General features: G+C 36.2%; 1 protein-coding gene across 3 annotated transcripts in view; it reads right to left on the reverse strand.

The window, feature by feature from the left end:
* The window catches only part of Slit2 (slit guidance ligand 2), a 345,916-nt gene that overhangs the window by 312,514 nt on the left and 9,206 nt on the right, over window positions 1-24,196 (reverse strand). For all 3 annotated transcript variants that reach the window (XM_063230084.1, XM_063230083.1, XM_063230085.1), the window contains exon 4: window positions 18,731-18,802. In XM_063230084.1, coding sequence (XP_063086154.1) covers window positions 18,731-18,802 — 72 coding nt within the window. The remainder of the gene's footprint in view (window positions 1-18,730; window positions 18,803-24,196) is intronic.

Here is a 24,196-nt window from a genome sequence, read left to right on the forward strand (position 1 = left end):
GAGTATTTGAAATATAAATTAAATCAAAGATCACGAAACTTTTTCCACATAGTTCTCTGTGGTAGGGATTGGACAAACAGAGTAGATTCAGTTTCTACTTTGAAGCTCCGTGAAGAAACGGATGAACAATGACTATATAAACAGACTGATGGGCCACAAAAATAAAGGACATCTTATAGATTCTTGAGCAGTCTACTAAAGGAAAATTCTGAGCTTAGTCCATTTTCCATTGCTATAACAAAACACCTAAAACCATGACACATAAAGCACAAAATCTTATTTGGCTCATGGTACTGGAGGCTGGGAAAGCAATCCCAAAATGTGCTCACCCTTTGGTAACAATATTCTTGCCTCACAACGACAAGGCATAAGGTATCACATGGTTACACAGAGTGAACATGGTAGCTGGTGTCTCTCTTCCTTAATGTTATCATGAGGACCACTCTGTGACTTACAATCCTACTCACTTCTCACAGGCTCCACCCTCAAATACATTTACTCTGGGGACTGAATCATCACGAAGATCCATTTTACAGGAAGAGGTAGAAAAAAAATGATCTGAAAAATAATACAAATATTATCTACATCATAGGGCTTCTGTGACAGCTGTACATATTTCCTGATCACGTAATTTGTAACACGTATACTACCATGATACAGGGCTATATTATCATGTATTTTTTTTTCTTGGTGAAATGGTAAAGAACATATGCGAACCCATGCTACAATTTAGAGATCAAAAATTAAAATTCAGACAAGAAAAATATAATCATCAAAATTCTAACCAAGAAAATATCATGACAAGAGTGACTACTGAAAACAGTGTTGACTTCTGTGCCTGGCACTAATCTTATAGTTTTTTCTAAAAAAATCATCTCAAAAGCCTGGAAAAACAGGTTCAAGAATCTCTACATTAGGAAAAGCAGCACAGAAAAATCATAATCCTAAGAGGTTCAATTTTGTGCACACAGACTAAAAGTTGCTATCATGGAAAACTCAGCCCATTGCTCATCATGGGGCCAAGGGCCTGCTTATATTATATGCTTCTGGCTGCAAATAACTACCACGTATCCAAATGTGGCTTCAATAATCAGGAAAATTATCATCTCAACAGCAAAAAGATCAGAGATGGGCCATGCCAAGGCTCCCCTTTCTATCTTTTCCTCTGTCCTTTCTCCATATCAGCTTGTCCAAAGACTTTTCAAATCTTGTCCCCCCAGGGTACCAGTGCCAACCAGGGCGTCCTGCTTCTTGGATCACATCACTGAAGGGAAGAGGAAAAAGGCCAGAGGAGAGAGAAAAGAAAAGGAGGAAAAGAGAGAGAAGAAAAGATGTTTTTTCAGGAGACACTAGGTAAATGGTTACTATGCAGATACAGGCTTCTCTTCTTTATATACATTTTTTTTAAATTTTGCATATTTTATAAAGGTTTTTATTCTTTTCCTCCATATTATGTTTCTATCACTGAAACAAACTTTTCTTTGGGAATAAAACACATTCAAAAATGTTGTACCTGATTTTAAAAAACAGTACACATTTGAAAACACTGCACTAGGTTTAAGTGTAAATATTGATCACTAAATTCTGTTGCTGCTGTTAAGAGTCCATCATTTTTTTTATGGGAACACATGGAGGTAATTTTTTTTAGCATTTAAAAAAATGTCACGTCTTGGCGTGCTGCGGTAAAGGAGGCAAGGGGCAGACAGGACACGGCTCCAACGTGTCACGGTCTTACTCGGCCTCTCCAGGTATGTCTACTAATTTACATCAGTCCCCACATGGCATTGCTTTGTAACTTCTAAAGCGATGAACTTTATGTACATTAGTTCATCCTTTTGGAGGGAAGACCTAGCGTATCCTGCACGCTTAGCCTGATGCAATATTCCAGGGAACATGAAAATGAAAAATACTTCAAACTTTCCACTAGGACCTTGAATTTTAGGGAGGAGGGAGATGGGAGCAACCTCACACTGACATGAGGCAGCTGTGACACAAAAGTAACAGAAGCAGAGAAAAAAATGCTGGGTGTCATGGGTGGAACAGCAGCAGCTGGGAAGAAGCCATCAGAAGGGGAACACATTTGAGTGTGTGATGCAAAGTCTTAAAATCGTTCAGTCAAAAAAAAAAAAAAAAAAAAAGAACCGTTCCAAATAAATGCCTGATAAGATAAATAAAATGGGACCCCTGTTGTAACACTCTGTTAGCACACAAGGAATCCACATAAAATATCAGCGCATCTGTGTCCTTATTTGATTTTCTCAAAAAAAGAAGAGTGGCTTTGATTTGAAGCAAGGAATGTAACAACTCTCCTGAGTAGTTTCTAGAAGCTGCCAGTAAATCAAGATCACAGGCAAAGCACACTGCCTGAATGCTAACTTCCATCCTCCCACTAAACGGTCTGTGGGGGTGGGCTTAGCTAAGGGTTGCTAACCTTTGCCAACACCTTGCTGTGACTCAGGCCTCATCCCAGTGTCACTCCCACTCTCCTGCCCTTTAGGATACAGTCTGTGTGCCCCAGCTGAGCCGTCATGATTCACTGTCTTTCTAAGGCTGGATTTGCTAAAATAAGATAATGGTCTTTTATGTGCAGGCACTGTGAATTCTTCTCCACCCCTTGTACAGGAAAAACAATTTAAGTGGAAAGGAATAAATTGCTGGATTTAATACAGTGGCCAAACACAAAAGCCTAATAAAAATGTCAGGAGTACATGCTGGAGGATGGCAAAAACTGCAGAGGCCCACACGGCGGACACTGTGCCTCCCAGGCAGGGACGCGGCGGCAAGACTGCACCATCTACCTCAGTTGCTTCCTATCATTTTAATCATTTCAGTTTTGTAGGAAATTTGTGCTGACACTGTCTTATGTGCAAATTAAACCAAACCAAATCACCCACACATGTACCGACAAATACACAAAAACTTTAGACAAGCACTTGTAAGTGGTAGAAGAGGTGTGGGAAAGGCCTTTCCTCAGGATTTCATAAATAAAATAGATTACGCCATGTCACAGGAAGGAAACTGGTACAAACATTCACCTCTGTATACGCCCTTAGGTATACTGATTGAACAAATTTACTGATTTCTATTCTCCTGAAACTTGAACACCATCAAAGAACAAATGCAAAAATACTGAACAAGATAAAGCTCTGGAGGCTTTCTACAGCTCCTTCTCCGTGAAGGATGACTTAATGGGTCCTTTGTTCTCCCTGCACTCTTCCTTTAGTCTATGAATACTTGGGTGCCACTACATGCGAATGCTGGTCTACAGCAAATGCCAACCCTCATGGGCTGCCCAACCCCTGGCAAGCATTTTGCTAGTCCACTAATAACCGTAATATAAGAATTAAGCAATTTCTGTAATATGCTAGACTTTGGTTGAATGAGTTAAGTGTGGGCTTTGCAATGAACTGCCAGAATTTGAATCCCACTGGTAGTACACACTAGGCATTTGGCTTGGAGCATGTCACAAGACTCCTGTGCCTTAATGTCCTCTTCTTTAACATGGGCATCATTAGAGTATCAAGTCACAGAGTCCCTGGAAGGATTAAGTGATGCAATGCATCTGCCACAGAACTTGGGTCAACACAGAACTTGGTCAACAACTTCGACTAGTTCACTGCCTAGACTAGAGATCTGTGGATCAGCCATGTCCAAAGTTAGGTGGAAACATGTGAAGCCTATCATTTGGTATTGCACAGCAGACAAAGGAAAGGGCCCACGTAGGTTGGTGGTACCTTCTGAATGGCAGCTGCCCTTGAAGAGAGAAAGTGAAGCAGAGCCTGGTTAGCAGCAAAGCCAGGTGGGATTGCTACATTCCTAGAGGTTGACCAGAAAGAGGAAAACTCCATAAAATTGGAGAACGCCATAAAAGCAGTAGTGGGAAAGAAGGTAAGAACAGAATGCAGAGTGTGACTCCACACAGCTAAGTGTTCTATTCTAATACTTAAAAGAAGGTGAGGGAGAACTTTCACCAAAAAAAAAAAAAAGCAGTAACAACTTCTTTTAAACTGGCAGTAAACGTTTGGGTTTTTTTTTTTGTTTTTTTTTTTTTCCTGAACCAACAGCTATTTGACTTATAAAAAACAGTGAACATTAGTTAAACTCTGTGGCAGATGCATTGTATCACTTAGTCCTTCAAGGGACTCTGTGACTTGATATCTAACGATGTTCATCTTAAGGAAGAGGACATTAAGGCACAGGAGTCTTGCGACATATGCTCCAAGCCACTACTAGTGGGATTCAAATTCTGGCAGTTCATTGCAAAGCCCACACTTAACTCATTCACCCAATACTTCTTACACATATACTATGAAAGAGACAGAGGTTAAGTACATAAAATATTAACATTGCTAAACAGTTTTGAAGCCTAAAAATAAAAATAAAAGAGGGTAGGGGGAAAAAGAGGAAGGTACACCCTATAAAGGGCACTAAAACTGTTACAAAGTGCAAAGTTGTATGCATTTAGTTAAATCCAAAAAGTTAGCCCTGCAAGTAAATCTCACAGGGCAGGACACATTTGACTCCATTATGTACAGTATTAAAGTCATTCAGTCAGCAAAGAAGTCCCAACTCAGCGCCTAAAAAACAAATATTTGCAAACACTGACTATAATTTGAAGTGAAATATTTCTATTAAGTTTATTTTAAAAAGTAATTTTGTTTAAGCCCTAACTCGGTTTTATGTCTGTTTCTTTTTGCACTGCTTTGCTCAATGTTTAATGTAACTAAAAACTGATGTTGAAAGTAACATGCTGGGAAAATGAAGAGAAAGAATAGTAAATTTCAGTAATATTCTGTGTAAATGTCCTGATGAGAAACACTCCTCAAGTGTATTTCCAAAGTTACCTTCCAAGGATTGTAACATAATTTCTTCTATTTTTGTTTCTGTGTCTAATCTTTCATAAGGTATTTTGTCAGCTAGAGCTAGAAAAAGAGTCTCAGTCAAAAAGGAGTGAACAAAGGAATTGTGCATAAAATGCTTTGCACTCTTAACACCCGCCTCTGTGTGCATACACGCAACCTAACTCTGGGTGTGGCTACAGCAATGCCCTGCACAGCCAGGGCTCTGTCAGAAACCTCAGGTGTGTAGGTGGCAGAGGGAGAGAGACTAGGCCACAAGATGCTGAGTGGTTTTTTGTGTGTATTTCACATAACACACCAACACTGTACGTAAAGCAAATAGTAGCACTCTGTTACGGGTCCTACGTTAAAGAAACAGCCAGGGAGGAATCTAACTTCCACTGTCCCTAAAGGTAACAACAGAATGCCAATTTTACCTTCAAAATTCGGGTGGGAGAAATGGATTCATCAGGCACTGTATGAAGTCATGGCCTCACTGATTGCATTAGACCAGAAAGGAATGCCTAAACCCCACCAAACACTACTTTTATTTTAAGAAAAATCTCATTCCCAACTATTGAGAAGTAATACCTAAAGGCTGTTCTTGCTATTTAACTGGAATAAGCAGAAGTGGAAAAAGAAGAGAGCTAAGCAGAGAAATGACTTGGAGAGACATTTTTGAAAAATTAAACAGATTTCTTTATTGGAGGATACTTTGAAGTTTTAGTACACAAGTGTCTGCTGCAGTCACCACAGAGGATGTGACTTCTGTTATTATCCATGACATGTGACCACAGAACACAGTACTTTTTTCTTGCATCTTTCCAGAGCCCACTTTAGGAACCATTTCCCTGAAATATAGTACAATACAAAATTGATCTTGGCAAGAATAACAGTAACTTTAAAAATCTGAAACTGGATCTTCTTATAAAAATATGACTCCCCCCAAAATAATACCAAAGTATCTTGCAATAGATTCACACTAACAATCAGAAATACATTTACTTCAAAAGAGCAAAACCTCTCTTAAAACATGTTCCCTACATTTCAACAATGTTTTGTTTTTGTTTTTGTTTTTTCAAATCCAAGTAACTTAACAGAAAACAAAGTGACATCTGGACACTATTGTTGTTACAAATTACTTTCCTTTTTTTGAACCTTTTTTGAACTCTGTATCTTTTTTAAGGTATAGTTTCTCAATGGGAAATGAGTCGAAGAAAAACATCTGTTCATTTGAATAAAATTTAGCCATTTATAGTTCATTTTCATTCATCTGTAATATTGTATCCATGTGATTCATCTCATTCTGATACAGTTTCCCATTACAGACCAATATAATGACACCAGTTACCTCAAAAAAGGAAAAACATGGCTGCTAACGTTGATCAAGTCTGCTGCAGCTGGCTTCCCTGTGATATTTTCAAGAGTTAGGAAAATTTCTTTTCCAATGCGTACCCACTTGTCCTGAAATATGGCAATTTATACACTTTGTGATTTTTAACATAACTAATATTGCCACAAATGTTACTGGTGTGGATACAACTTCATGATTTCAAGCATGGTATTTGCTGCAGTAATTTCTCAGGTCAGCTAAATTCCAGGGGATTACGTGGTGGGTGGGATAAGGAAAAGGTATTTCCTTTTATCAAATGTAACTGTGTTGGCTTTTTCATCCCTTCAGGATCCTGTGTAATGAAAGAAGAATCCAGGGTGGTCACTTGAAGTACATGATTAACAACTTTCCTTGAAAGTATTCATTAGGTGTGGAATTCATTCTCCTTAAAGGGAGGAGAAAAACACTACACCAACTCACACAGAGACTGGCCTCTTAGAAACAGACTCCAGATTCCATTTGCCTTCAGGGTATTCAGGTTCCATACATTCTGTTCTCAAAAGGCCAGGAAAATTAATCGTCCGGGTACGTAAAGCATTTCCTAGACAGGATTGCAGAAAATGATGGTCCCTGCCCTCAAGCCTGTTCTTGAAAAGATGGTAACACAAATACGAACAAATAAACCTTAAACAAGCAACTCCAGGTTTTGCCTCTCAATGTGCCTTGTGTGATTTATAACTCATTTCGTCCTGCTACCATTAATGATGTTAGAAGCAGGTGATTACTGAAACCACTCCAGTTGTGTACCACTTACCTCATATTGAGGGATTATCAAGTATCAAGATAACCACTTAATAATGCATAACCATCAAATCTCTTTTAATTGATTTTTTTAACTTAAGGCTTCAAACAATTCACATGTAATAGCAAAGCCATGCAAATTGCAAGCAGGCTACATTTATTAGCAAAGAAACTGCCTTTATTTTTAAATTGCTAATAGGAAAGAGAACAATCGCAAAATCACTCATCCGCAATCTAATTATCTAATTCCTGGCTCATTACCATGAATAATTCCACCATTATAATTCTTCTAAGTCCTATGAAAAGATCCCTATAAATTTTGGGGGGAAAAACATCTAGAACACATCTTTGACATCCCTCTTCTCTCAACTATTTTTGAACATCCCTTAGAGAGTTAAAGGCCTTATGCTTAATTTTGAAATATGATGATAAACACACCACAGACATGGTCCCTCTCTTATCTGACTTACTACATACCTTATAACCAAAGAAACAGAACCTCAGAAAGCAATCATGTAACTATGCTCAGCATTTGAAACTAGTCATCAGAAGAGCCAGGAATGTAAACATTTTAACTTCCCATCCAATGTTCTTTTCAGGCCAGGACCTACTTCCTTCCCAAATTCAAAGTATTATTAGGATCTTTCTAGGCCTTGAGTTCCCTACCATTTAATCTCAGGCTAAAAAAATTTACTAAGCAATGTGTGATACATTAGGGAAAAAAAGAGAGAAATAAATGTAAGACAAGATTCTTTGCAAAGTTAATATACAGGGTATAATTAAACAGTAATATGCATCAGCACATTATAATAAAAGAAAAAGCAGTAACAGTAGATTAAAGGGTGCAAACAATTAAAATCAAAACAAAACACATAGTACTTAATATATGCCAAGCACTGTACATAACCATATATTCTGTTCATGCAGTAAATAACTGACACAACACTAGCGTAAGGGTACATTCTGTGAGGAGCCTCAGTTTAATCCATGGGGAAACGAAGGGACAGGGCAGGCAAGTGACATTCCCAGGGTGCACATTAGGTGCGTTAAACCCTGCAAGTGTGAGTCAATAGTCTATTCTCATAACCACTAGGTTATAGTGAATGGTCACATGAATACTTGAAGAGGCTGAGAAAGGACTAATAAAGGAAAACACTTTCCTCAGGAGATACACAGTGCTTACAGTAGAAGCCAAGAACAGATTCCAAAATCGTGCAGGGAACTTTGAGGTGGCAACGTGAAAACCTACTTGCCTGACAGCTCATGGGCTAGCAAAGCAATGATAAAGTTGAAGAGTTCACGCAGAACTAGATTATCATAAGCCTGCAAAGGCTGGAAGAAGAGGCTGACACGAAAGCAAAGTTAATTTTAACTACTGTAATCACTGCTGAGTAACACACAGTATTTCTACAAATCTTACCTTCTGACCTCAATCCGCGAAACAATTTAATTGGGTAAGCATCAAGTATGTGTTACAGCTACTATCTTTATACGTAACCTAGAGACTATCTAACATTAAAACTGAAATGTGGTCTTGCGAACTTAAGAGATTCAAAATAAATAACGCATCAAAATGTAATATTGGTTCTCTCAATATAAAAGCATAGCACTGATTTTCTTAGTATATAATCAACACATTTCTCTGTATTAAATGAGATTTCCTATAATTTCTGTAAATACTTATTCTTCAAGCAATTTGAGCATTCACAAAAGCGTCCTTTCTCTAGTTCACAGGTCTACCTCCCAATCCCCCTCCCCAGAACCTACCCCTCTCAACTGCGTCACCTGCTTGGCCAGGAACAAGTGTAAATTAGAATATACTGGTTATTCACCATATTAAATTACCGGATTTTGTTACCCATCTCTTTGAATATTTTATGCCTGGTGTTTACCTCAACTGCAAGGTGGATTCTTATGCAAAAGACCTAAAATTTAAAGCAGTATTCCTAATTGGGTGTTTTTGTCCCTCAAGGCTGAGCAAAGTAGATGCGGGAAGGGCACCAAAGTGGTTTAAGAAAATGAGAAAATCTGCAGAAAAATTAAAATGATAGAAAAACATATAACATCATACTAAGTGCCTACCCAACACTTTGCAGTGTTCTGCAAATTGGAATACAATTCTTGTTTCAAAGCAAGGAATCCTATTAAGAGATTTTAATAACATTCAATCCTACTTGCACATTTTTATTATGAGTAATACAGAAAGTGGGTTTTATCCTGAGGCACTTAAATTTAAACATTAAAACAAAGTATTCAGTTTCATTAAGAATAAACGTAGTGTATTTAGGAAAAAAACTTCATTACAACAGTATGCTCATTTCTAGAAAATTAAGTATTTTAACTCAAAATGTTGATAATTTGTCAAGTATCTTTAAGCTTAAAATACTGGGATATGAACTTCATAATGAGGTAAAATGATGGAAAAATATAAAGTTTAGTAATATGTTTAGAAATCACTCAAAATATGGCAAGGTATGCAGCTGCTCCATTTAGAAGAGCACATTTTATATTTTCCAAAAGTTATCACTTTGGCACAGGATTATTCTTTCTAAGTTGTCTCAGGAAAGATCAAGAGAGAATTAAGACACTGATAACACCTAATCCTTTAGCAATTAATAAATGAATTTATGTATTTCGGGCAACATTCCCTCTGTTGTCTCAGTACAAAATTTTCATCATGATTTAATTGTCTCTAAGTTAATTATGAATATAATCTAATAATGCACATTTTCCCATAAAATCTGCTTACCAGTGAATACCTACATAAAGCCAAATTCTTAAATCAATGTAACTTTACTAGCACTTTACATGATGTGAAATATTTATAGTTACTCTTCCAAATGTACTAAGCTTCTTAAGATAAACTAGTTGGCAATTTCAAATATTTTACAGTAAAAACATTAGAATGTAACAACAATATTTATATACTTAATGTTTACACAAAATTTAAGTGTTCATTGAAGATATATTTGCATACATTAGCCTAGAAACATTTGAAATAGGCATACCAGATTTAAGATGTAATTTAAATTAGTATCTTAGGAAAAAAGGGTCAAGGTTAAACTGTTTGTCTTCCTTAAAAAGTTTATAATGTCTTTTGTGTCCCTACAAACAAAGAGAAATCTCAATGAAACTTGGATATTAAAACCTCCCAGGGAACCAACAGTAAAAGCTGCTAAGAATTTTACAAGGTTTTTTTTTCCTTAGGTGTTAATTAAATGATCATTTAACACTGAAATGTAAACACAGCATTTTCATCTCCTGACAGCACAGCCCATTATAAATCTGGAGTAATAAAAGTCTTGCTGTTAATGCTGTGAACACAGTTCCCACAACACTCTAAGACGCCTTGTCCTGTCTAAGGTTAAGCATCTAGACACAAAACAAAGCTTGCGCCTACTCGACTTCCAGTCCAATTTTCCCATCGCCCAGTGACCTAGGTAACATTTGGAGCAATAAAGAATAAATTTAATTTCTCCAGCATTTTGTGAGGATTAGGAACAATTGTTGGCTTGCAATGACTTTTTATCCTTGGATTCCTTTTCCTTCAGAGCATTCCTCTGGCCCTAAAAGAGAATTCTGATGGTTTAAGACATAGAACAAACAGAACTTTAAATTAGGCTTTTTAAAATCAATTGGAACTGTTGGAGGGGAAGCAATCAACCTTTCTCTGTGCTGCTCTCAGCTATTCACATGCTCCAAGCTTTAATCTCTCACTAGTAGAAGAAACCTATCCTGATGCGGCAAAGCCATCTTTTCATTCTCTTTCCAGACTTATTTATTTCTCCTTTATTTTTTTCCCTTCCTCTTTTTCTTAAACACTGAAATCAAGTTGCCATACTCAGTTATAAACTTTAACTTGGGGTCATTTCAAGAGGCGCATATGTCCCAGTAACATTCTACACCACAATGGGCTTCTCCAGACCGGGGTTGATATTACAGCCAGTCTTTTTATTTTTCACTATGTCCTTCGCTACAAGCTAGTTTACTTCATAACTTCCATTCTGAGATTTTTTATATCACAATTTGTTCAAATACATTAAGGAAAACTTCCATAAATAATTCAGTGGCAGCAGGTAAACTCAGTCACTGGTAACAGGAAATGAAGAGAAATGAATCCCATCTATCTAACTGCAATGCATGTGTTCTTAGGAGAAGCCCTGGAATTATGACAAAAGCAAAATAAAAATAACTCCTGGCTCAAACCCATTTCATCATGAAATTTTAAACTCCGAGTGCTAAAAGGGTTGCAATTTGTGATGCATTTTGACATAATCTGCACTAAAAATCACATATGCAGTTTATATAAAGATGACAGTATTCCACAGTTCAGATCACGTTTACATGCTATGAGAAAAGTGGATTAAATATTTCATAAAAAGTTAAGCAACTTCTGTAAATCTTCTGAACGATTTTCAAAATAGTTTATCTGCATAGCTGAAGCAGTTCAGTCAGCATTCTAGTTTCCTTTCATTTGGTCTGTCAGGAAAACCATTTAAGCAGCAATGTAAACAAGTGTACTAACAAACAGTTCCTCCATCTCAGCTCCTTTGTTTCTATCCTTATTTTACATATAAATTTTAAAACTATGCTACTCATGAACTGGGAGGAGATGAGGAGCTCCTTATCTTCTGCAATATATTTTCTGTGGCCAAATAACAGAAATACAATGGTACCAATGCATGTCTCATGTCCATCTGGCGCACTGGGGAAGTTGATGTGACTGTGCCTGTCTGTGTGAACTACACTGAGCTGAAGGGAAGCTGTCAGGACAGTAGAGGGACTCTTATTTCCATCCTGATTGCAATGAAAACACAAACATCATTTCGATCACACTGAAAGGTTGACAATGTTCTTTTAAATACAGAATCTAAAGGATGACTAAAGGATGATAGATACTCAGATGAATAGATCATTTGCATTTTATAGGAAAGAAAACTTCATTCCAGAAATGTCAGCTGATTTCCAGAGATTAAAAAAAAAATACTATAAATATGCAAGCAGGTAGTTAACATTCCTTAAAACCAATACCTTGTGATATGAACTAAATTAATTTCAGTACTTTAAAACACAAGATAGAGGCCGGGGTTATAGCTTAGTGGCGTAAGCACCTGCCTAGCAAGTGCAAGTCATAAGTTTGATTTCTAGTACTCAAAAAAAATTAAAACACCGAGTAGATATGTACATACATTAAAATTAAGTAAATATAACTAAAATTCTATCAATACTTGGAATTAATAATTATCTATCAATATCTGGAATTAATATTTATGGAAATTTTACACCCAAATTATAATCTTTTTTTTTTTTTCTTTAGTACCAGAATTCAAACTCAGGACCTTGAGCTTGCCAGGCAGATACTGTGCCACTGACCTATATCCCTGGCTTCTCCCAAATTATGATCTTGAGATGGCTGTGGCAATTTAATGATTCACAGTCCAGCTTTACAACATGGCCCAGAGATGTGTATACTGTGATATGATTTAGACATGAAAATCACATATTTAAATTCGTGTTTTAGAAAACACTGTCACTCTAAACGAAGTCTGCAGGCTTTAATTTGCACATTAGAAGTCAGATGTTAGTAGACACTGAGGTCCCTAAGAACCACAGCACGGAGAGCCACGTTATTTTGACAGCCCACCAAAATCTATCACAGTAGTCTCCAAATCTAAGCTGGTATACTCTGAGTACTTGTCAGTGGAAAAACTAATGAGGCAGTAAAATCGTTTACATTTGGGCAAGCAATACTTAAATAAACACAACTGAGTGTAAAGATCTCATCGTTGACTCTCCTGTGCTATCAACTTGCTGTGGATTTTCCACCCAGAGCTCACTTTGCAGGTCACAACAGCATAAGCCTGCCAGTTTTTGGCTTTCTCCAACACCCAGCTTTGTACTCAGGATTCCTTTAATGTAAAAACTATCAACACCAGGCCTGACAAAAAATCTCAACTACAACCTTAATTCTTCATTGGCTATATAACCTCTGAAACATAGAGTTACATGGTGATTAAAAAAAAAAACAAAAAAAAACACAGCATCAAAACTAGGCTCCTATTGAATAGTTTGCATTTTCTCTTTTCATGGCAAGTAGTAACACGTACCCTGGGAGTGTTTCAGAAACCACTACACCAAGCCTTTTGTGTTCCTGCTTAAAAATAAACCTCTGGATTACATAATAGCAATCTTTTTTAAATTAAGTACTCCTCTTGTGCCTCTATTTTTTTAAGTGGCAAAACCAGAGTCTCGGGGCTGGGGATTTAGCTCAGCGGCATAAGCGCCTGCCTTGCAAGCAGGCAGTCGTGAGTTTGATCCCTGGTACCGATAAAAAGGAAAAAGACAAAAAAAAAAAAAAAAAAAACAAGAGTCTCTGGTAGGCCTGATAATCATAAGTAATAAATTAATAGGTGATAAAGCATTTGAAGTTTTAATCAGTGCAGGTTAACACTTTCTAAGTTTCTTACTGGCTCTTTGTTCTCAAAGATAAGGAGTTAATCTGTTCCCCTTCTGAAGTATCAGTACACAAAGCACACGGTGTCTCCCTGCACCCAGTTGTAGCAAAGACACACCACCTCCTGAGAAACGTCCATCCTCAGCATGTGAGGCGCTTCCCCAGCCTCAGCAAAAGAAACCAGCAGTAGCTATCAAGGCAACTTGCTAGATGAGTAATGATGTGGCACTGGCGGCAGGACGGTAACCGTAGCAACTGTAACCTGCAATTCCTATACAACCACTGCAGGATTTATTGTGGCAGGGGCCAAACAGGCCAGCAGTAAAAAGAAGTACAGAACTATGGCACCTGACACCTCTGGGAGCCCAGGTTTTAATCGGAGGTGGCAGAAATTAATTCAAGAGGCATCTGTACACAGACTCCACTGTCCTCATCTGCTTTTATGTTTGACTATCGGAATCCTTTGAAACTAACTGGACATTGAAAAATGAAGGGGTCAGTTGTATGTAAAAATAGCAATGTGTTAAGGCATATTTTGCTGAGGTGAAAAATGGATTATTTTGATTATACTTTGTTTTTTCTTTTTTTTTGGCTTTTTCCTTTTTATTGGTACCTGGGATCGAACCCACAACTGCCTGCTTGCAACGCAGGCACTTTTGCCACTGAGCTAAATCCCCAGCCCCTTGATTATACTTTGGCTATTGAAACCTTTCAAAGTTTAGAAAACCTAAGGGAACCAAATATTGAATTAGTCAACTTATCCTTCGAATGTAATTTGGCTCTCTATTATAAATAATGGCTTCCCAGAGTTACTATCTGCCCATTCAAGTTGCAAACTCTGAACTTGAAAAAGATTTAATTCAATGCATCAAACACTTATTAAGAGACTCTAAAGGTCAAGCTCTCTACTAGACCCTAGAAATAACAAAAAACTTCTCAAAATATATGTAGAATGAGAATTTATATGGGTACTCATAAAAATTAAACTAAGATAATAATTAATAAGTAGTAGCAGTTTTGTCTAGGTAGTGAGATAGTAATTTTTGCTTTCTGTTTGTATTTTTCCGAATTTTCTAAGTATTTTTACAGTGAGCATGATTATACTTGTTAAGAAAACAAAAATCAAAACCTCAGGGAAGTAGGGAAAAAGGAAACAAAGGCAACTTGATTAGGCATTTAAATTGCATTTTACATCCAAGAAACAAAAAATTAAGTTTTCTCTTTAAAACTTACTACCATTACCAGAAACAACTGTGAGACTCTAAGATCCTGTATGACAGCAAATGAGCTTCCATCTCACCAAACAATTTAAATGTTCAAGATCTGTCTATCTCAGGTGAGTTCCCACTAGACCATAGGCACGCCTTTTGGCATTAGCAACACTGCACATTTTATAATGTTAGAGAATTTAATGGCTGTAAAGTTTAGGGGAGAATGACAAATGCCACTTTTGGAACAGAAATAAGAATTTATATTCAAAGAAATAAATAAAACATAGGAACACAGGGAGTTAATTTCGTTTGTTCTGCTTCGCTACAGGAAAGTGAAAAGTGAGTGTCTATGGCACTGGATAGTCACACTTATGCTAGAAGCCTGGGTAAATATCGTAATATTCAAAGAATAAACTGAAACCACAAGACAAATATGTATTACAGAACAGTGAACCACAGCACTATCAATGAAATTCTTCTCTAATGAGCCCAGATTAGTAGCTGTAAACTCAAACGGGAAATTGTGAATCACAACCCTAAGCCACCTTTAAGGTTACACTTGTCTGGAAGATTTCAGTGTGACTCACCGATTTCCTCCAATCACAGTCAACCTCCTCAAAACTTAGTACAATCTCTTTTGCAGTTAACCAGCTGCAGAATGCTCTGAAAGTCAATTTCTCTTCTTTTCGGTTGATCATAAAATTGCAACTTGGCGAGAAGCAAAACGGAGGACAGAGTCTCTATGTACTGTCCCAAGTTAAGAAAACCATGTGCCTTCTGTTGTAACCTTCAACCTATCGGCCTTTACTTTACTTTCTCTTTACTTACACTTTTCATCTGTCAACAAGTGCTTGTAATTTTATTATGCTGTCCTGTAGTTTACGCAGAGTTGGTATTATTTTACAGAGTTCTGTTAATGGACTGGATAAATGGTAATGCTATTTAAACTAGTCTCCTGCTCCAACAAACACAGCTGCAACTGTACTACTATTTCTTTGCAAACATCTTGACCTGAACATGCAGTGCTACTTCAGCCCGTCCAAAGAGAAATTGGAGCAGACAGCAAAGGAAAAGCATATTCAGCCGCTAGTACCAATAAACCGTGTCGAATCATCATTCATATACAGTGCACCCTCTTTTTCTTTTATATTGCATTTAGAATCCACAAAAGCATGTGTGTGTCTGCCCTGGCATCTCATTTTCAGCCAAGAGTCAAATGAGGATTATACATTACAAAAGCTCAAAGAAAACTGCATAACATTCAGTATATTAGGATCACTTTCATCTCAGCAAACAATGCTAATAGCCAATCTTTATTTATATAGTGAGCTGGTAAATTTTTAGTCAATGATATTTTAGAAAAAATGCATTTGGCATCATATATAATTTATAACAAGAAAATCTAAATTTGTTTCTTTCAGAGGTATGTGTGTAATAGGCACTATATATAATACTATTACATATATATAAGGAAATAGAGCTGGAGATGCAACAGCCAAATACTTTGTCATGATACTACTTTGCCTGTTATTTCTAAAAAACCCTGAATCTTTTCTTCTGTCATCCTTCTTGCACAAAAACTTTTATTTTTAGATCAATACTGTAAAGGACACTCTTCCACGTAGATTCCACCCTCTAAAATATTTGTCTCAAGTAAGCTACTAGCCACCTGTAACATATTCAGAAAATATGAACCTACAACTTTGTTCTTTATAATTACACTAGCCCTGTACTCAGCTTCACAAGCTTTTACCTCTTATTATTATTTCTTTCTTATTATGGATCCTTCATACTACTTGTTTAATTGTTAGTGATCACTGTCATAAAAATGTGGCCACATGTATCTTATAGCTTTTCTTCTGGAAAGTACTGCTATTGTTAACAATTCACCACAATGTAACTCAGATGAGGCAACATTTCTCAATGTAAAAAAACATTCTTGACCTGAGAATGCAGATAAAATATACAACTCAGGTTCCTAGGTATATTCAGTGGCTACATCAGCTATCAAACGCCAAATAAGGAAAGACAGCTTGTCAAGAATAAGCATTTAGCCATAAAGGTAAAATCAGAGAGATCAAACTATGTACATCCTTATTACCCAGTACAAAATAACAACACAACTTTAGGCTCCTTACGGCTTTGGAAAATTCTTTGAACAAACAAGCACATAAAAGTTCTGAATACATTTTCTAGCTGCTCATTTTCCTATTTTCTAACTGTCTTAAGTTAATTAGAAAACCCTGTCATAGTTTTCTTAGATCTATTATCAAATACTTCAAGTCTCTTTCTTTCTTAAAAAATCATAACAAAATGTACAAGAAAAGTATTAATAAAATATTGTCATGTTAAAATTGTAACAAAATATATAAGAAACACTTGCTCTACTATGAAATATTATCAGAAAAGGAAAAATGTCAAACAGTCTAATTTGCTGATAGGGAATTCTGCAAGGTACTACATCACCTGAAAACTGGTGGAGAAATTCTTTCGAATACTTCCGGAATAAGCACCAAATATTCTTGCTTCTCAGAGACAGTGCTGAGGTTGCTTCCTACATTTTCCCCTCTTCAACTTAGTTATTTAAATTCCAGGGAACAGTCATTCCATTTAAATGCATTTTTATACTACAAAGAAAACAACTTCCTAGGCTGTGGTATGTTGTTTATATATACAGACCACTAGCATTGCAGGGTGTTAAACAGTGCTCACTGAAAATTTGCCTTGAAGTTAGTTATTTCAAAACACTCCATCACAAATAACTAAAATAGGAAGTGGAATACTATTAAAACTAACCCTGTGGCTATTCTTCAAAACACTAAGCAAATATTTAAATAGAAGTTTCAACTCATATATGTACATATAATTTTTATAGCAATCCACATACTATTTCTTTGGTAGAAATAGACCTTAGACAATATTCGTTAGAAGAAGTTTCTTTATTTGATTTTTTTAAAAACATACTCAATTGGACCAATTAGGCAGAAAAAGAATACTACTGCCAGTGACTCAGGTATCCTTAAGAGGAGCAGTATCAGGGAAGTCAGACTCTAGACTAGAGATGAGATGTGACAGGTCACCTGAGAAAGTTTTCCCTAGGGTGAAATTAGGTATCAGGAGGATGGAGCCCAGATCTTAGCTTCAACTGTGGGAGGACTGTTCTACTTCTTCAGGAATTGATAACCATACTAAACTGCAGGCTTCTAAGTCAAGCTTGGAAAAAAGCAATATGTACACTTTCTCATTAGCCAGGACCATATGGGACTTCCCCACCATCCAGGTGGGCCTGTTCGGAGCAAGTTACTCTCTCTATCCCAGCAGTGTTTCACAGTATACACCAGTATCAATAATCACTGCTATTTATTTTTCCAACACTTTGTAGCTTATCTCCCATCTGCACAAAATCATTCGCCTGGCTTAAATTTATTATTAAAAGCTTTCAAAAATGTGTTTTCACTGTTGTACATTACGTCAGTGAGTAAGCATTCCAAGAAGGAAAAAACTGGTTCTACCTCATATTCACATTATGTTCCATTAAAGAACCACTTCCTTTAATAGTCTATGATGTATTTGATATGAAAACCTTATAGTCATTCATATTACAGAGTTTGGAATTTTCACTTTAAAAGAAATATTTAAGAGGGAATTTACAGCACTTGTTAAACACCTTAGAATAATATTTTCAGACTAATAAACACTACTGCTTGAGTACAGGCGTAATACCCAAAGAACTGCCATTAAGATCCTCAGCTTTACAAGAACACACTGCCAACTTCCTCTTCAGAGGAAGCATGGTAGCAATTTTTCTCTTTAGAATTCAATCAGATGTTTCCAACAGATAAATATGACCATCATCACATGACCGAAACAATTATACAATTACAATCACATACAAAAGTCACTAAATGCTAGCCAAATAAGGCCAATGGAAAACCAATCATAAATAATCCAGAAAATACAAAAGCAAGCTTTTAATGCATTAATCCATTGATGAATAGATTCCAGGAAAGCACCAGAAAACAGATCCAAGATATATTTAAGAAAACACACAAGATACTACCCAAAGCAACAATAACTATTTCTGTCTACTTACAGTCTGTATAGCTTCGAAGTCCCAAGGAACAGCAATTCAGGAAACAGCTGAAGGTGATTTCTGTTTAAACGCCTTTTGAGAAAACAAAAACAAAGCTTATGTTACATAGAAAATATCCAACAATGAGACTGCGATTTGGTAGCTGCCTGCTTCATCTTGTAATTCAAGAAAGAAAGAAATGACATTCAAAAGAATTTAAGCATTGCAAATTCAGAACTTGGTTACACCTTTTGTTACATGACTCTAATTTCCTACTCAGATGATGATTATTGAGGCCCCAAACTCAAATCCCCTGCAGTAATTGAGGCCTAAACTCTAAACTCAAATCCCCTGCAGTAATTGAGGCCTAAACTCTAACTCAAATCCCCTGCAGTATCAGCCAACCAGAGCACACACAAGGCTCAAGGATTTCATGACAGACTCACACACTAAGGTAAAAGGTGTTTGAAAATAATTCATACACTATGCTAAATGACCTAAATTTTAGTCAAGGCATTGTGGAGAGATGGGACTTTCAATTCTGTTACCAAAATTTTTTAGTAGGAAAACAAAAAGTATGAAAAAGACTCAGCATCACTTTTGTCCACAGGCAGAATCAGAAAAAGAAAAAAAACCTTACAGAGTTCAAACGTAAACCCACAACTCTCAACGCTTCTCTGAATCCAAAGCTCCAGTTAAAATGTTAAATGTTAACTGACATTGTAATGTTCTCAATGTTTGGGAAAATAATTTTACTGCAAGTCTAAAGCAATTTAAACCCTGATGCTATGTAACTAAGTTTCTTTTTGGGGGGAGGGGGGGGCTCACCTAGATTTACACAATAAAGTGAGAAAATTCTATCTCTTGGTGTTCAAAGATTCCAATTTGATCTGGTTTAGGTACACAATTTAATATGAAATTTTAAATAATTGTCTGTTTCTGCCTTTTCTCCCAATCTAAATAAAAGGAAGACTAGCTAACATAAAATACATACAGCTAATATAAAATACAAGTTGCTTAGCTTATTGGGCTAAGTCAATTCATACACCAATGTCACACTGAAAAAAATCAGAGGTACTTCCTATCGGTATCTTAAAGATACATGTTTGGACACCAGGAAAGAAAGGATATCAATCTTGACATAATTAAAAGACCATCAACTACAAGCAGAATTAGAAGACTAATTAAGTCTCTAGAGGGCAGAAATGAGACCAATGATTGCAATTCCTAAAATAGTAGGTAATGAAGAATTAGAGACAATAAGAAATGGAAAGATCTAGTATGGGAAACTCCACACCTACACATGTAGTCCATCAGAAACTGGCATCTTATCCCGAAAAGGCCATACCAAAGAGAAATCTTACATTAAGTGAGAAGGTGGACACGGTGAACTTTAGTCTTCTTCAATATTCAAAGATGCCATGAAGAAAGGACACTTACTATAACTTAGATAACACAAAGTCATTAAGAAGTGTATCTAAAAAAACATTCTCAGCACTTAATAAAAAGTATTCTAACACAAACCTATGCCAAGACAAGTAAGGAGCAAAAAATAAAAATTAGTGGTGAAAGGCCAGATTTACTTCCCACCTACATGAAAAAAGTATGACCTGCTTAAAGTGAAACCAAAAGCTTGTATTTGTTTTCTGTTGAACATGCTTCTGTGTAACAAGTATTTCTGGGTCTACCATTTCTAATTTCAATGAAATACCCCTTACTTGTGGCTTGTTATACAGTCATTCAAAACTACAGATTACAAATATTTACAAAAGAGACAATATGAAGTTTTCTAGGAAAGCAAACCATTCTTGGAAAATGAGTATTATCCAAAGAGCCAATTCTGATTTCTACAAATGGCAAGGATGGGTTTTCTTAGTTATATCCAAACCATCTGATTAGCAAACCGCATCCCACTTTTCACCTCACTAGGTTTGTTACTTTAGACCTCAAATCCCTGCAGAGGCAACTCAGTACAGAATCTTTTCCCTTTTTGGCAAATGATACCTTCTTACATCCTCTGTGAAACTCTCCAGTTTTGCTAAGCACAGTCAGTGCCTCCCTTGGAGGCATATTTCCAAAGCATTTGAATAAGAGGCTTTTACAGTGTATTATGCTTACTCGTGTACTGGTCCCTTCAACTGTAAAGATTGTATCTTTGCATCCCCTGCCTCCCTCTTTGGCACTTACTAAGTTTTGACCTGTATTAAAAGGCAGTCTGTTCTCACTGGAGTACTTAGGAAGTACTGAATGAGAACAGATTGTTCCTGCATTGTGAAATAGCTCAGTCAGAGTCTGGTATACACGCCTTATACAAGCACAAGTTCTCTCTGTCATACTCCTGGAGATATACCTGCTTTGAGGTTGGCGCCTCGCTCTGACACACCAAAGACCCACCACCCAACTAACTTCCTTGTGCCCTAAGCAGCAGTCACCTCTTTTCCCCTGCATTGACCTCCACTCCCTGCCCCCTCCCACACATGCTTGGCATCACCTAGAGTTGAATGAAATCCAGTGTGTTTTTAAAACCTCAGACACATACCTGACTGATACATGCTACCAGCTTTCTTATTAATAGGTCAGTATAAGTAGAACTTTAAGTACTATCAGAAAGTAGATATTTCAGATTGGCTCTAAGTAGTGCCTTTTTCTTAATCACATTATCATCATTTCCATATTCTCATGTTCTTGATTAAATTTACAAGTAACAGCTAACATCTAACACTCTGCAATGGGCATTGTTTAGAGAAGTTTTCATGAATTATCTGATTCACTCTTCCCAATATGAGCATGAGTAGGTATGATTCCGACTGCTGCTTTGAAGAGCATCACAGAGCTTGAAGACAGAGCAAGGATTGAACAGAGGTAGTGTGTCTGGAGCACATCTGCTGAATCACTCCCACCTAGAAATCCACTGGAAACATTCCTATATGATAATTCAAAATAATGTTATGCCAAACTCTCCTCTTCACCAATTTTTCCTTGAGAAAAGCATAGTTTTATACAGCCCATTTCTTAAATATTTATAAACTCACATCTGAAAATAAAACACCAAATTTTACTTAAAAAGAAATTGTAGTCAACTATTTTAAGTACTTCAAATTTGAGGTGTAAAGAGAAACGTATCAAAACATTTTTCTCTGAATTAAAAGTTTATTATTCTTTTATGAAAATTATTATGAATGAACGAATGATCTTAAAATGTCAAAATCAACCATGATACATTTCCATTTTGTGTGTTAATACGAAGAAATGCTGCACAAAACAGTGTAGTAACACTAAATAATGTTAAGACACATAAAAAAATGTGTTTACTTTTTTGTCTGAAAAGAGTATTAGTACACTTCTTTCTCCTATTCCCTTCTCTCTTTATCAGTACTAAGGTTAAATGTACACATAAGTATTAGGATAAAAAGCAAAACTTTTACAGAACATTCAAGAAAGAAGTACTTTAAAGGAAAGATTCTTATACAAGGACCAGAAATTAACTTTTTACACTAAAGAACACTTTTCAAATATCTGAAATTACATTACCTAAGGACACTCAACTATGTCCAAGGGGAGAGAATGGATGTATAAGGGACATCTAGCAGTGTCATCCCTAAATGGGAGCTGATCCCAGGACTGAGAACTCTCTCCATTGCACATTCATGAATTCGAAAAGGTGTGTGATGTATTTCTCTGAGACTGTTTCACTTAAGACAAAGAGGAGACGGGATCCCAGTAACTTCTCTGTGCTATCAGCGTTATTTCAGACTTTCAGAGGGGTAAATGACCTTTGTGTGTTGCACAAAGCTCTGTCCTCTGAAATGCTAATTCTGAACCCTTTCAATATGAAGGGCACCTGGGCATTATTGACATGCTTTATTCTACATTATTATGTGCCAGCTGCTTCAGTGACTCTTGTCCTTTGGTAAAGATTATAGTCTCTTATTTTTTTCAACCTTTAATTCGAGTAATCTTTGCAACCTTCTATCTAATGCAAAATGTAAACAATTTTACTAAAGGCTGTGAAAACTTTACACTTTGTGTTTACACTTTGTTGTAAACATAAGGCATCTTAGCAGCAGGCCTGATCTGTACTGTGCCATAAATTCTGGTTTTAAAATCCTATCATTTCTAACCTCCTGTTTCTTATTCATAAATGATTAATTAGCTCCTCTTCCTCAGATAAAATCTCTACTTGTCTTTTTATAGTGCCTTTTTTCTAACAGTTTAAGCAAACATTTTAACATTTATCTTACATTTCAAAGTTAAGTTTTCAGCAGTGCTAATGTAGCTTGTATTATGTAAAGGAGGCTGTATTTTCAGTAGTGATACCAATGAAACTTTCATCCTTTATTCTCTGCTAGAGAGGTCAACAATTACTAGTAAAAAAAAAAAAAGCTACGTCTTATTTAATTTCTTTGTTTATTGGTATTTTTCTACATCTTCAGAAGTACATGAAAAAAATCACTTGTACGTTTCTTGTACTTTTTTCTCATCTGTTCTGCTAGTGACACACTAAATGGTAAGGAAAAATCCATAAAGAAATAATAGTAAAGATAAATCCATAAACATAACATGTACACGTTTTCATAAAATAATTCCTCAAATCAAATTTTGAGAAATAACTGTGTGCATAATAACAGTTCTTTAAGTAATGTATGTTAAGTATTGTCTGAAACTATATATATATATATATATGATTTGAATATTATATATTGCTTTAATTGCTTGAATATATACTTATGTATACATATATGTATATATATTCATCTTACATAAATTCTATACTGCCAATACAACTACTAAAATGATTATCCTTGTTTTAAATGGGAAGAAAGTAATTTTTAAAGATGAAGGAATGTGATCAAAATCTCACAGGGGATTGAGATAATTTCTTAAGTCTGTCTTATTGTTTCTGATTTTTAAAAGAGGAAAGGATCAAAAACCACAACCAACAATATAAGTAATGTGTATTAGCCTGCTATTCTATGAGACATCAGACACCAGCAGAGACTTTTACAAGGTGTTTAAAACTTGGACAAGCTGGACGAGGTGTTCAGCTACTTAACATCCTGTGCTCCACCACCAGGATTTCCAGAGCACACACCAAACTGCCCACTGCAACCTGACTGGGAGAATGCTATCAAGGGAAAAGCCAAGTATTTTTGTAAGTATGTTATCGTAAAGCAGTATTTCAATTTCGGTATTAACTCATCCCTATTGCTACCAAGCTTTTATGTTGAAAGTATTTTCCACAATTTTCCTTTAGGCCAGCAGATGATATAATTTGCCGTGAAGAAAAAAATAAATAAACAAATAAAGGTGGTGCCCGCAGAGTCCAGACAGAAAAGTTACCCATTCCCACTCCGTGCCTTTGCAGGAAATGCAGTCAACAAAGCATAACTCAAGCAGAAAGGTATCGAAAAGTCATGAAAGACAGACTTAGATGTGAAATATTTGACATTCACTGCTTCTACACATACATTGTAACAGTGCAAACTA

This window comes from Cavia porcellus, unplaced genomic scaffold (genome assembly GCF_034190915.1).
Source record: "Cavia porcellus strain 051 isolate PalLab524CR breed Dunkin Hartley unplaced genomic scaffold, mCavPor4.1 scaffold_18, whole genome shotgun sequence".
NCBI lineage: Eukaryota > Metazoa > Chordata > Mammalia > Rodentia > Caviidae > Cavia > Cavia porcellus.